Source organism: Lipotes vexillifer, unplaced genomic scaffold (assembly GCF_000442215.2).
Source record: "Lipotes vexillifer unplaced genomic scaffold, Lipotes_vexillifer_v1.1 scaffold916, whole genome shotgun sequence".
NCBI lineage: Eukaryota > Metazoa > Chordata > Mammalia > Artiodactyla > Lipotidae > Lipotes > Lipotes vexillifer.
This window is the reverse complement of record NW_006798383.1, coordinates 874,988-888,916: the sequence shown is the minus strand read 5'-3', so window position 1 is coordinate 888,916 and position 13,929 is coordinate 874,988. Positions and strand designations below refer to the sequence as shown.

General features: G+C 46.2%; 2 protein-coding genes across 4 annotated transcripts in view; both read left to right on the top strand.

Annotated features, from left to right (window-relative positions):
* Positions 1-4,304, top strand: part of PKD2L1 (polycystin 2 like 1, transient receptor potential cation channel) — a 33,646-nt gene extending 29,342 nt beyond the window's left edge. Inside the window, 6 exon segments of the mRNA XM_007470453.1 lie at positions 478-576; positions 786-908; positions 2,061-2,186; positions 2,961-3,088; positions 3,342-3,456; positions 4,131-4,304. Of these exon segments, the coding sequence (XP_007470515.1) occupies positions 478-576; positions 786-908; positions 2,061-2,186; positions 2,961-3,088; positions 3,342-3,456; positions 4,131-4,304 (765 nt within the window).
* A 2,373-nt stretch (positions 4,305-6,677) lies between these two features.
* On the top strand, positions 6,678-13,222 carry BLOC1S2 (biogenesis of lysosomal organelles complex 1 subunit 2). 3 transcript variants are annotated; one of them, XM_007470337.1, is made up of 5 exons: positions 6,678-6,774; positions 7,148-7,264; positions 10,613-10,732; positions 11,408-11,512; positions 13,191-13,222. In XM_007470337.1, the coding sequence occupies exons 1-5, from the start codon at positions 6,678-6,680 to the stop codon at positions 13,220-13,222; spliced, it is 471 nt and encodes a 156-aa protein (XP_007470399.1). The 3 variants fall into 3 exon arrangements, with proteins under 3 accessions (XP_007470399.1, XP_007470400.1, XP_007470401.1); XM_007470338.1 differs by having other exon boundaries at positions 6,720-6,774; positions 13,194-13,222; XM_007470339.1 differs by lacking the exons at positions 6,678-6,774; positions 7,148-7,264 and adding an exon at positions 9,126-9,156.
* Positions 13,223-13,929: the final 707 nt, after the last annotated feature.

The window sequence follows — 13,929 nt, the reverse complement described above, 5'->3', positions numbered from 1 at the left end:
CTCTTTCCCTGCCAACCATGAAAGATCTGGGTTTGATTTTTATCAGAAAAGCCAGTGTGTTTCTTTATTTGATCAGTGGATGGGGATACAGACATGGATTGGGGATGGATGGTAAAGAGAGCACAATTTTACTCTCACTGTGGAAAGTTTCTGGCTTCAGTGACTGGTGGACTCTTACATGGAGGGGGTCTGTGGCATATGTTGGGGTATCTTTGTGGTCGTTACTGCAGCAGTTGAGTGAGGACACCCAGTTGATGAGGGAGCATGACCCTCATCTGTAACAGAATTCTGTAACAGAATTGTGCTGAAAGGCTGGGCTCTGGGGACCCAGAGATGTGGGGATTAGTGGGCTGCAGAGCTGGGGCTGAAAGCACTGGCCCTTTTAGAACATGTGTCTGGGACATTAATAGGGTCAATGGGCTCGATGCTGTTAATGGGTCTGGGAGTGAGGACCCCAGTCCCTGTTTTATCCTCCAGAATATGTTTCTGGCCATCATCAATGACACATACTCAGAGGTCAAGGAGGAGTTGGCTGGACAGAAGGATGAGCTACAGCTTTCGGACCTCCTGAAACAGGTGACTACTTAGTCTCCTTGAGCCACACGTGTGCATCAGGGCCCGGGTCCAAGGCTCTGTGTCCTGGTCTGTGCCTGACTGGTTAGGGGCCTGTGCCCTTGTGTGCCTTAAGCTTATCCCTGGGATCCTGTCACCCTGTGGGTGGGGGTGGGAGTAAGAGATGAAGAGGAGGCTGTGGGAACTGGTGCCTGTTTCCTTTCCCCTTCCAGGGCTACAACAAGACCCTCCTGAGGCTGCATCTGAGGAAGGAGCAGGTTTCAGACGTGCAGAAGGTCCTGCAGGGTGGGGAGCAGGAGATCCAGTTCGAGGATTTCACCAACACCTTGAAGGAGTGAGCACCCAGAGATCCAACCTTCCCTGACATCGGTCTGTAAGTCCTTGACCCTCAAGCATACACCCTTTGCCTATAAGCCTCTGGTCTTGGCCAGTGGGCCTTTGACCTTGGTTTACAGGCCTTTGACCTTGGTTTATAGGTCTCTGATCCTGACCTTCAGAAATGTGCCCTTGGTTTAAAGGACTCTGACAATGTTCTATGATATTCTGGACCTTGTTGAACAACTCTTAGGACTAGTGTAATAATGATACCCTAATCATCGTATACATCCCTCATTCCCAACTAAGATCAGCATAAAACTCTGATCTTACTTCTATGCTCCCCCACAAACACAGGTCTATTTCCTTAGCCATCCTCTCCCTGCTTCCCAGTTAAACATATTAACAAGCATTGAACAAATATATTGTGAGCACCAGCTGTGAGCCAGGCACACAGTTGAATGAGACAAAGTCTTTGTCCTCCAGGAGTTCATAGAGTCTGTAAGCAAATAAACAGAATCACTGAACGAGTTCCACAATAGAAGTAACTAGAAGAGAGGGAGCATGGGGTAATAAAAGCATATACAAAGGCAAAGAGGTATGAAATTGAGCAACATATACAGGAGTAATAAGTAGCTGAGCATTGCAAGGTATCAAATGAAAGGTCGGGCAGAGCAGATGAGGCCAGAGAAATGGGCTAAGGTCACATTGGGAAAAGCCTTGAACACCACTACTCTATTCAAAGAATAGGGTGCCCGGGAGGGATTTTAAGCATGGAAGGGGTATATTTAGTCTTGTACTTTAGAAAGGTTAATTACTCTAATTGCATTATGAAGGATGGATTTCAGGGGAAGGGAAGACCATAGGGCAGGGGGGGTTGGGGAGAGGGCAGGTTATCTGGAGGCAAAGACATTTCGCAGTAATTCCCTTAGGAGATCATGAGGGCCTGAACCTAGTCAGCAGGAGTCAGGGAAGGAAGAAATAGATTCAAGTGATTTCTTGGGGGGTCAAATCGCTACATCTTGGATATCCTGGCTTTCTCGTGTGGCCCCCTTCTTCCCTAGAGAGCAAGGCTCTTGCCAGAGTCTAGCAAAAAAGAGTGGGGAGTCCATAACGGAAGGCTCCCAGCCACAGCAGGTCAGAAGTCATTTCACCACCATGTTCTCCTCGGTCTGGGGCACATAGAGCATGAGATCACTGAGCTCACGGCTGCCTTCACCAGGTTTGACTAAGATAGGAATCACATCCTGGATGAGAAAGAGCAGGAAGAAATGTGGCAGGACCTGGAGGAGGAAAGGGTGAGCCTGGCTGGTGGACAGGCTACAAGGAAACTGCTCACCCTCCCCTCCCTGCCAGCACACCTGGAACACAAGCCCAAAGTGGAATTCCTCTGACAGATGGGCAGGAAAGAGCTCTCTAGAACAGTGGTTCTCAAACTGCTGCATATTAGAATGCCCCGGAGAGCTTTAAAAAAAATCCTCATGCTCAGGCCACACACCCTAGACCAGAATCTCTGGGGGAGTTGGGAGGCCCAGCCATCAGTCCTTTTTACAACCCCCCAGGTGACTGCAGTGCATAGCCAAGGTTGATCACCATTGCTCTAAAACGTCATCTTAGGGAGAAAAGGACCAATTGTCTGAGAATCCCTGACAATTCCTTCTGAGCAGCTGCCTCCTCCTTGGGGTTCTCCAACTCTGATCCTTAGCTGCCCCTGCTATGCCTGCTTCATCCCTATCCAGTATAGACCAAAAAGCCAAGGGTAAAAGGAACACTGCCAGGACACTGTCCCTGCTCTCCCAAACGGAGTTGGCTTCTAGTGAGCGCCTCATTCATCAATGCTTCAAGGAGCTTGTGTTTTGTTTCTTGTGGAGGTGATTCTCTCCCAGAGGTTAGGCCAGCTTTGTGTTCAGCACGACCATTCTGATTCTGTTGTCTCCAGAGTCTGAGAGGGAAGGGGAATAGCAAGCACTGGAGCCCGAGGCCCGGTCCCGCGAGCCCGTTAGAGCAGGTGATGGAGCAGGACCTGATGGCTTCCCAGTCGTCTTCTCTCTGCTCTCTGACCTCCTGATCAGGTGGCCCTCACCGCTGAGACTGAGAACCTGCACTGGTCCACTGTGAGTAGCCCACCAGGCGAGTCGAGTCCAGAGGCTGCCAAAGCAGGTGGCTGGGTTTCAGGAGAAGAATTGTACGTGTACGTGCAGCTCGGGAGCCCGGGGCTGACTGTGTTTATGTCATCCTACCTTGAGCTTCTTTCCACAATCTTCCAATTCCCTGTACTACCCCCAGGGAAAACCCCTCTCCCCCTTTAATTCTCCTGACAAGGCTGGACCTTACCTTCCTTGCTCCCATCCAGACACATACTCTTCTGTACCCCGTATCCCTGAAATCACCCAGCCCTCCACACACATATTTCTGCTCCCTTGGTCTCTCTCAAATCTTGCACAGGCTCACAGGAGAGTTTTGCAGCTGGAGACTGTCCTGGAAGGAGTCATGACCCAGATTGATGCCATGGGCTCAAAGTTGCCGATGCTGGAGAAGAAAGGGCAGCTGGCTCCCTTTCCAGGCATGGTGAGTGGTCTCTCACCTAGATCTCGGCTCCCACAGTTGAACTCTACCATCTTTTCCACTCAGTGGGTAGAGGCAAAACACTTTTTTTTAAATAAATTTATTTATTTATTTGTTTTTGGCTGCGTTGGGTCTTCATTGCTGTGTGTGGGCTTTCTCTAGTTGCGGCGAGCGGGGGCTACTCTTTGTTCCGGTGTGCGGGTTTCTCATTGCAGTGGCTTCTCTTGTTGCGGAGCACGGGCTCTAGGCACACAGGCTTCAGTAGTTGTGACACGTGGGCTCAGTAGTTGTGGCTCACGGGCTCTACAGTGCAGGCTCAGTAGTTGTGGTGCACGGGCTTAGTTGCTTCAAGGCATGTGAGATCTTCCCGGACCAGGGCTCGAACCCGTGTCCCCTGCATTGGCAGGTGGATTCTTAACCACTGCGCCACCAGGGAAGCCCAAGGCAAAACATTTTTGAAAGACCAATGTTTCAGGCTCCTGGGGCAACATGTTCCCAGTAGTCAGTGAATCGTGGAGGTGGGGGTTGGAGGGAAAACCTGAAGTTGGTTGCTCTGGCCTTGAGGACAGCCTTAGCCTCTAGGAGAGGGTCTGGGGTTGGAGAAACAGATCCAGGTAAAAGGAAAAGTGGGACACAAACTCCTCCTCCAAATGACCTGTCACTTTTTCTTCCAACAGCGGGAACAAGGCATTTGGGAGCACCTGCAGGCAGCCCCAGCTGTGACTCCAGCCCCCTGGGGACTCCAGGGTGGGCAGGAGAGTGGTGGGGGAGGGGTCCTAAAGCATCAGACAGCAGGCTTCTCTGTCACCACCTCCCCAGAAGCCCCCTCAGCACACGCCTTCCACTTCTAGGGCAGTGGGTCCCACCACTGCTGCTGCTGAGTACCGCCCTGTGCCCGGCCTTCTGAGCCAATGTTTCTCTGTGTAACTCTGTGAAATACCTCCCGCTGGGCCTCTCACTCTCTGTGCTCTGAACTCTGCTGTGATATTTTTTTTAAAGTCAATAAAAAATAATAAAGGAAAGGAGGGTGATAACTTTCCTAAGCATCTGGATAGCCATGATTTGTGAAAAAAGTAGAAGCTGAGAGAACAGCAATATCTAGATGTCTTCCTACTTGCCAGTGGACCTTTTCTTCTGTGCATCTAGAGATCTACTGCCAGTACCCATGGGGTTCATGTCTTCCCTATAGGGTTTCCCTGTGAAAGAGAAGGGGAAGCCAGAGAGGACACTTTCTCTCGTGGGGAGAGTACAATGTTGCAGAGGAGTTGGAGTGGTGACCTCCCCCAGCCTTCCCCAGCAAAGTCCAGGAAGATGGGCTTCCCTGGTGGGGCAGTGGTTGAGAGTCCGCCTGCCGATGCAGGGGACACGGGTTCGTGCCCCGGTCCGGGAAGATCCCACATGCCGCGGAGCGGCTGGGCCTGTGAGCCATGGCCGCTGAGCCTGCGCATCCGGAGCCTGTGCTCCGCAACGGGAGAGGCCACAACAGTGAGAGGCCCGCGTACCGCAAAAAAAAAAAAAAAAAAAAAAAAAAAAGTCCAGGAAGACTCAGTGGAAGAGCCTACCTCCAGACATGTCACTGAACACTGAGGGGGCTGTAAACCAGGACAGAGATGGAGCCTGAGGAGAAGCTGGCAAAGAAATGACCTCAGGATTCCGAGATATTTGGATAAAATGTGGGGGACTCTGACTCTCTTCCATAGGACAATGTGGGTTTGCCTGGTGATTATCAATAAAAATCCTTAGGAAAACCAGGACTTTGCACTTGCTTCGGGGACTGCAGGGGAAAGAAGAGAGTCTAGAACTGTGAACCAACCTTGTACCTGGGCTGGAGAAAGCTCATCCCTGCTGGGAGGTGTAGAGTTGAGGCAGTGACAATGTGGAGAAGCTGGCTGCCCCAGGAGTTCTGAAAGAAAAATTTCTGACTCATAGGAATAGTTTGAAATAGTGGACACTACCATTGGAGGGAGTGGAGACAGTGACCTAGGGAGGCCTGGTCCTTAGAGTGAAGAGATTATGGTGTGTGTGTTTGTGTGTGCATGTGTGCGCTGTTGGGTGTGGGCGGTGAGAGTGCAGATGGAGGATAAGTAAGAATAAGACAAAAAACTCCTATACCAAGATTCTGGATGTATAGGCCTGCATCCTGAGACCTGATATTTATCCCCTCTCTCTGCCCCTGTGACCTTTATCCCTCCCTCATTCTGCACCTTCCATTGCTCCCCAGTTTCTTTTTTCATCCATTCCCTTCACCCACCTGCATTCTCGCATCCCATCAAATACAATCTATACACCCAGAAGTCTTGTGAAACAGCTGAATGCAATTAAGATAACCAGAGTGTATCCTCAGTCCTAAAAAATTATGATCTAAGCTTTCTTCAAGAAAGGCTGTTTCGGGACTTCCCTGGTGGTGCAGTGGTTAAGAATCCGCCTGCCAATGCAGGGGACACGGGTTCAAGCCCTGGTCTGGAAGATCCCACGTGCTACGGAGTAACTAAGCCCGTGCGCCACAACTACCGAGCCTGTGCTCTAGAGCCTGCGAGCCACAACTACTGAAGCCCGCAAGCCTAGAGCTCATGCTCCGCAAGAAGAGAAGCCGCAGCAATGAGAAGCCCGTGCACCATAATGATGAGTAGCCCCCGCTCGCTGCAACTAGAAAAGGCCCATGCGCAGCAACAAGGACCCAACACAGCCAACAATAAATAAAGAAACGCTGTATCAACCCAGGAGACGTAGGTGCCAGACTGAAGTTTGGGGAAAAAAGGTCCAATGAGCCGATATTAATCTAAGACATAGGAAGGGAGAGTATTTCGGCTCAGGGATAATGCCCGAAGGTTTCCCAGAGCCTAGATGAGACTATCTTCAAAAGCAAGGATTCCTTGAGCAGTCTTTCAGTGACTAATAGCAGCCGGGGTGACGATTCTCTGGGGAGGGGCTAACTTGTCTCCGGCCATTTTAGTCAGCAGGCCGCACTGGGCTCGACCCATCCCAGAGAGGTCTTACTAGACTAGTGGTTCCGCCAGGGAGTGGCCGCAGAATTGAGCGCATCCTTTGTTCCAGACATCGGACTCTTGGCATCTGATCGACTCACGAAGCTTATTTTAGCTTCAAATTCGGCTTGGTGCCTACGCTTGGCTATCACTCATTCCTCGCGGTATGGCTTAGCCCAGAAGCGCAGAATCACAGGGCAATGAACCCCAGGCGGGGAGGGCGGGGCACGCCCGGCGCGCATGCGCAGGCATCCCAGAATCAGAAGCAGCGCGGGGCTGGGCATGGCGGCGGCGGCCGAGGGTGTCCCAGAGACCCACCGCGAGGAGCCCGTTCGGGGTATGCGGAGTGGATGGGGACGAAGTGTCCAGTGGGAGGCCTGGGGCTCTGGGTTACGGGTCCGAGGTGCCAGGGCTCACCTGGCGGGAGCGGGCAGGTCGGAGGGGCGCGCCTGTGTGTACGCGTGTTTGTCCTGTCAGGGTGACTGAGAAGGTTTGGCCGCGGGGTAGAGTGTGAGCTGAGGCCGGTGCAAGGGAGCAGATTTGGCGTGTCAGGTGGGGCAGGGACGAAGTGAGGGACTCGAAATTACGGCACATGGAGAATGGAGCCGATTTGATGCAATGAGGACAGGTGGAGGGACGTAGGGAGAGGCGTCTGCGGCTGGAATAGACCAGGGCAGGGCGGGACACTTACTCATTCTCTTTTGATCCAGATGATGCCGCCGTGGAGACCGCTGAGGAAGCAAAGGAGCCCGCTGAGGCTGACATCACTGAACTCTGCCGGGACATGTTCTCCAAGATGGCAACTTACCTGACTGGGGAACTGACGGGTGAGGCGGGGTCCGGGTTGATTCCGCTAGTTCCAGGCACCACTCGCTGGAGCTGGGGTTTGGCCCTGTTAGGCCTGTGAGGTGCTTTAGCAGCGTCAGTCTGCGGCTCCCTCCCTAACCCCACACACCTTTAAACATGCCTAGTGGAAGTCTGGGGAGGTCAAGAATGAGTAGGAAAGAAGTCCATCCGTTCCCTGGAGAAATTCACGAATTAACTTTCAGCAACACAGGATAAACAACGAGTCCTACTGCATAGCACAGAGAACTATATTCAATAGCCTATGATAAACCATAACGGAAAAGAATGTAAAGAAAAAAGAATGTATATATACGTATAGCTGAATCACTTTGCTGTACAGCAGTAATTAACACAACATTGTAAATCAAGTGTACTTGAATAAAAAAAAATTCGGTACAGAAACACATAAGAATACTTAATACAGCCCTGCAGGCCTCCGTAGTGTAGACTGAGGCTGAGAAAACAAAAAAGAATTCATCAAGAAGTGCTCCTTTGGGGGAGGTGCATTTTGAACAGGGCTGTAAAGCGATTGGCCAAAAAGTGGGAAATGACTGGTGAGTGAGGTGGTATAAGCAAGCAGTTTGTTGGCTAAGCAGGTGTATTTACGAGGTTAAAGGGAAATGGGGAGTGACCTGCAGATTTAAGGATCTATTAGGTTCGTCTCTCCCACCCTTTGGGACATGATTAATTTTTTGGTCCAGTGTGTATTTCCAGGTGAACACATGACCCATGTGTGGAGGAGGATCTAAAAAATGAAGTCTGGTCCAGTGTGGCTTTTCATAAAGGCTGTTATGTTGTTTCACTTCCCCAGGAAGTTGCTGTGAGCTAAATTTATGAACCAGAATGTATGGGAAAATGCTTGGTGCAGAATAGGAGGGGTTGTGAGTCTCCAACAGCCTATTTATTTATTTGTTTGTTTATTTCTGAGCAAAAGAAACCAAGCAACAAAATCTAGATATTTTTTTTTTTGGCTTTTCTTTAAAAATTCCAAAGATTTGGCAGTAGTAGTCCCCCATTCTTGCAAGGCTCTAATTGGCTAGAGTTGGGCATTGTCTCCTTTAAATGGACCAGCACTGTGCAGTTTGTCCCCAACTACTCCCTGTTTTCTCCCTTTTACTGAGACCTGGTGTCAGTTGCCATTTATTACTGTTCTTATTGTTGTTTTTTTAGTAGTGGTACAGAAATGGTTTTCTGTACCAATGTCTATCAAAATTGGTAAAGTAAATGATAGACTAAGACTAAGAGGATCATAGGTTCCAAAAAGTGGGAGAGTGTATTTCTTTGTAGAAGTGAGTAATCTTGCGTTTAAAATGCAAACACCTGGCTTGCTTCACTCATTTACATAATATTGTTAGCTCCTGGGTATTTGAGTGTGTGACTCTTGTTTGAGAGAGACTCATTTGATAGCAGTGAGAGTATGGATATGGAGGAGACACAGAAGAGCAATATTTCAGATGAAAAGTAACCGTCTGTGACAGAGTGATGGTAAAAGGAATGGGGAGGGGAGCATGGATGCAAGAACATTATAGAAGTGGAATTTATAGGACTTGTTGAAGTGGGTGTTAAGGGATGGGAGCAGCTTAAGATGTGTCTGCAGTTTTAAGCCTGGGTGGTGTCATCAGCCAAAATAGGCAGGTTGGAAAGAGGAACCATGTTTAGTGTGAAAATAATATTTTCAGTTTTGACTTGGCTGATTTTAGTTATTACTGGGACACTCAGGTGACTGTTATCAAGACATCCAGGTGACTTCAGCATGTGGATCCAGAGCTCAGAGAGTGATCAGAGCAGGAGAAACAGATTTGGAAGTCACCTGCATAGCAGAGTGAGTTGAGGCTGTGCAGGATGAGACTGCCAGGGAAGACCATAGAGGTAGGTAAGAGGACCTGGACTAAAATCTCAGGGAATGCCTGTACTGGGCAATTAATTTGTTTTTATTAACAGTACTTAAAGTCCCTAGGTTTCCAAATGATTTATTACAAAATGAATTTTAAGTGGATTGTAATTTCCCTATGATTGTCATTCTTACCTATACAGATACTTTTTTGAGTTTGAAAGGAAGCTAGCATAACCCTGGGAATGCCCATGGAAATGTGCCACCCATGTAAACATCAGCCATGTGTCACAGCTGAGGGAAAGTTGAGAACTGATAGTTAAGGGGGTTAGATGAGAAGAGATCTGGTATAGAAACTCAAAAAGAGCAGTTAGAAAATGCTATAGCAGCCGAGGGAAATGAGTGTTTCATGAAGAGAGAGAGATCAGTAGTGTCAGATGTTATGGAGAGGCCCAGGAGGATAATAACTGAGAAAAGGCCATGGATTTGGTGGTTTGGAGAGCACTGATGACCTTGGAGCTTGTAATTTTTCTGGGTGGTGGGGACAGAGACCAGACTGGAAGGGTTTACATGAGTGAATGGTGAGGAGTAGGAAGCAGTGAGTGTAAGCTACTCTTTCAGAAGGGTTAGCAGTGAAGCTCCTTTGCTTTACTGAGCAAATGATGTAGGTGTACAATAGAGGGAGTGCTTTTGGGCTGGAGGAAACCAGAATATATTTCTAGATAGAGAGGAAGGTGCCAGGATGGAGAGAGAGTTTGGAAGGGCAAGGGAAAGGAGATACTGAAGAGAGGCCCTGAAGAGGTAGAAGAGTTGGGATCGGTGCACAGGAGGGGGAGCTGTCGTGGCGAGAACAGGAATGCTTCTGCCTCTTGAGAAGACACTGGGGTACAGAGAAGTTTGGAAGTGAGGCAGAAAGATTGAGGCAGTTTATGTAAGTGGGCTTGGCTTTTGGGAAAGTTGGAGTAAAGGCCATTTGCTTTGAGTAGGGATGGGGAAGGGAATTGAGGATGTGAGAAGCAGGCAAATGGTTTGGAAGCCAGTGTATAAAATGGAGTACAGAATCACAAGTAATAACTGAGTTACTAAGAAGTGTTGAGGTCATAGTTGACTTTATATATATTTTGATATATATATGTATTTATGCTGCAGTCTGCCAAATTATATGTTTTCATGTTGTAGAGGTACCAAGACTGTTTCACCTCCCTTTTCTTGGTACATGAGTTTATCATTTTCCTTTCTAACTAAGATCCTGAAGCTTCTGGATTTTATTTGGTTTAAATAGTTTGCTGATTGTTGCCTGAATTTCTACTTAGACATTTAGAGTACATAGGCTGGGTATAAATGTCATAGATCAAAAGTAGCCTGCTTCTTTGACAATCCCTAGGTCCTGCCTTGAACTACCATTTGGTAGTTAATTCCGCATTCTAGTTATCTAAACAGATCTTAAAGGCATCACATCTTCTGTTTTTTTTTTTTTTTTCTTCTGTTTGTTTTAAAGCCACCAGTGAAGACTATAAGCTTCTGGAAAATATGAATAAACTAACCAGCCTGAAGTATCTTGAAATGAAAGATATTGCTATAAACATTAGTAGAAACTTAAAGGACTTAAACCAGAAGTGTAAGTAATAATTTTTTACAATTAAACATGTTTGTATTTAATGTTCTTTTGTGCTTGGGGCAGTGGAGAAGGGAAGAGAACATGGCTCCTGACCTCAGGGAGCTCATTTTCTAAAAGTGAATTAGAAAATTAAGGTGAATTTCTTCCATTGTGAGGATTAACATGCTTTGGTGGTATGGTTATTTCTGCTTCTGAATATTGATTTGATCCGTTTATTCCTGGAAAAACAGTGAATTAATTTAACAGTGAAACCTATAAAGGACTACTTTATAAACAGAAAACCAGAACATCTATAATTGGAAAATGCTACTTTAGACTGGTAGAATATATTTTCCCATTGACTTATATTTGTGTTCCCTGTCTTTTGGGCTCTCCTTCTTGGTCTGGGAGTACCCAAGAAACCAAATCAGTAACGGAAAGATTGCTTGAGGAGCAAGGAATTTAAGAGAGGAAAACCAGTAGATGAGAGAGACTTAACTTTGTTTAGGTCACCATCATACCTGATCAGCTAGCTACTGTCTTCTAAGGCGTCTGCCTGCTAGTGATCAGAATCATGACACTCCACCCACTCTGTCTTAGGCAGAGCTGGAGAAACACTAGCATGCTTACTTTCCACTTTTTTCTGCACTCCTTGTTGATGTTGTATAAACCTGTGGTCTGTCTTTGTTTTTAAAGATGCTGGACTACAGCCTTATCTGGATCAGATCAATGTAATTGAGGAGCAGGTAGCAGCTCTTGAGCAGGCAGCCTACAAGTTGGATGCATATTCAAAAAAACTGGGTAACCATTTTTATTTCTGTTTTGATTTGATGAGTACCCTCCTGCCAGTATGACCTTATATAATAAGATGGTTAACATTTATGATGTGCCTACAGTGATCTATTTTAATCTTCACAAAACCTCTTGAAAGTAACTTTTTATTAGTGACAATAATAAAATAACATTTCCTGAGTACTTAATGATATATCAGGCACTGTTCTTAATATTTTGCATCTATTATGTTTTTTATCCTTCAGTCTGTGAGGTAAGTACATGATTTTTATCCCCATTCTATTGAAGAGGAAACTGTGGTTGAAGGGGTTATAACTTGCTTAAGGACACAAAGCTAGTATATAGAACAGCTGTATTTCAAACTAGATCTGATTGATTACAAAGCTCAAGCTCTTCATTGTGGTTTAGCAGCCTGAAGCATCTTTAATAATGTAGATACATGTCTTAAAAAAGAGTAGTCAATCAAGGCTTTCTTGAAGGGTTACTTTTCCTTTAAGGAGGAAACTGGTACTAGTACTGATGCCTTGCTAATTGACTCTGGCTCTTATATCCATGATTAAAAATAATGCAGTTGTTTTCAGCCTAGATATAATTTACAGATTATTTTATTTTTATCGTTGACAGTAGTTGACTACTTCAAAAGATTGGTTTGTAGCACACTGAGACATGCGTGGTAGTTAGCAGTTTCATTGTCCAAAATTAAATTTACTAAATGGTGACTGTGAACTTTAGAAGGCCTTGTGCCAGATGCTTTCAAGGTTTTAAAGAAAAAGGGAATCCATAACATTGAGGTTTATTTGATGGTCTTTTAAATTTCTGTATCTTTCAAAATTGTTTTCCTAGAGTGAGGGGTAGGGATAAGAAAATAAAAGGTGAAACATACTTCTTGAAAGTCCCAGTCTGGCTCTCAGAGGGTGCCTGGGACAGAGCCTGGAGAGGCAATTTCCTGTGCTTTGTAAGGCTCCTGGTGGCTCAAGTGCCAGTAGGTCTGCTTAACCCTGGTGGAGCATCTGATCAGGTACTGTTGATAGGGTTAGAACTTAGGGAACTCATGTTAGGTTCTCAGTTCTGTGTGTGTATATTTGACTCCTTAAGTTGTACACATTGATTATATTTGGACAGATGTCCAAATATCTGTCCTTAGCTAATATGATAGCTGCCAATTATGGTATGCCTATAATTTGGATACAGTTTGGACAGCTAAGAGGACTGAAGTTAATAGATATTTTTTAACGTAATAGACATTTTTGAATTTACCTAGAAATGCTAACTGAAAAGTATCTTTGTAAGAGCCAATTTTAAAAGGTATAGCTTCTGGGCTTCCCTGGTGGCGCAGTGGTTGAGAATCTGCCTGCTAATGCAGGGGACATGGGTTCGAGCCCTGGTCTGGGAAGATCCCACATGCCGCGGAGTAACTGGGCCCGTGAGCCACAACTACTGAGCCTGCGCGTCTGGGGAGCCTGTGCCCCGCAACAAGAGAGGCCCCAATGGTGAGAGGCCCGTGCACCGCGATGAAGAGTGGACCCCGCTTGCCACAGCTAGAGAAAGCCCTCGCACAGAAACGAAGACCCAACACAGCCCAAAATAAATAAATAAATAAATACATTTAAAAATAAATTTAAAAATTTAAAAATAAATAAATTAAAAAAAAAAAAGGTATAGCTTCTTCTCCCTCTCCCCCCTGCAGAAGCCAAATACAAGAAGCTGGAGAAGCGATGAAAAACTTATTCCTGTGGGACAAAGTCTTTTTTAATGTGGGAAGAATGTTTTATAAGACCTGAATCTTGAGGCTGATGAATTGTCAAAACTCCTTAAAAGGCAACTATGCTGGTTGTCACAGAAACTTCGCAACATTGGAGTAAACTGAAGGACTGTGGCTACTCCTGGAAGAACTTCTGAGGCAGAATCCCTCAAAAACTCACGCTTATAACTCCTTACCTTTTACTTGAATGCTTCATCATCCATTCAGGACAGAGACGCTCTCAAATTTGCATAAACCTGGACATGCCAGTAGAATCAAATGAGCGGGCCTGTTTTCCCTGGTAGCAGTTGATTACTACATTATTTTCTTAAATGGTTGGTTTTTGAGTTACTGTGTAAATGGTTGGTTTTTTTCTACTAAGGATGTAATGTATTGCTAACAAGATTCTAAATTAAAAAAGGAAAACAAAACAGTCTTGTTCTTGACAGTTTGTCACCTTGTGAATGTCAGTAATTTACTTTTCCATAACATTGCAAATAACAGAAAATCTTAAAACAATTTCAGGCCAAGTCTTCTAGACTGAACAGAAACAGTGAAAGGAGTGTTGTTGCGATAGTTTGGTGTATGTGATGGGCCCCTCCTGTCTGTTCTCTGTATGAGTCAGATGGCTGGGGATGGATATCATCTTGGCATGTGCTTCCTTTTGGAAATATAAGGACAGGAT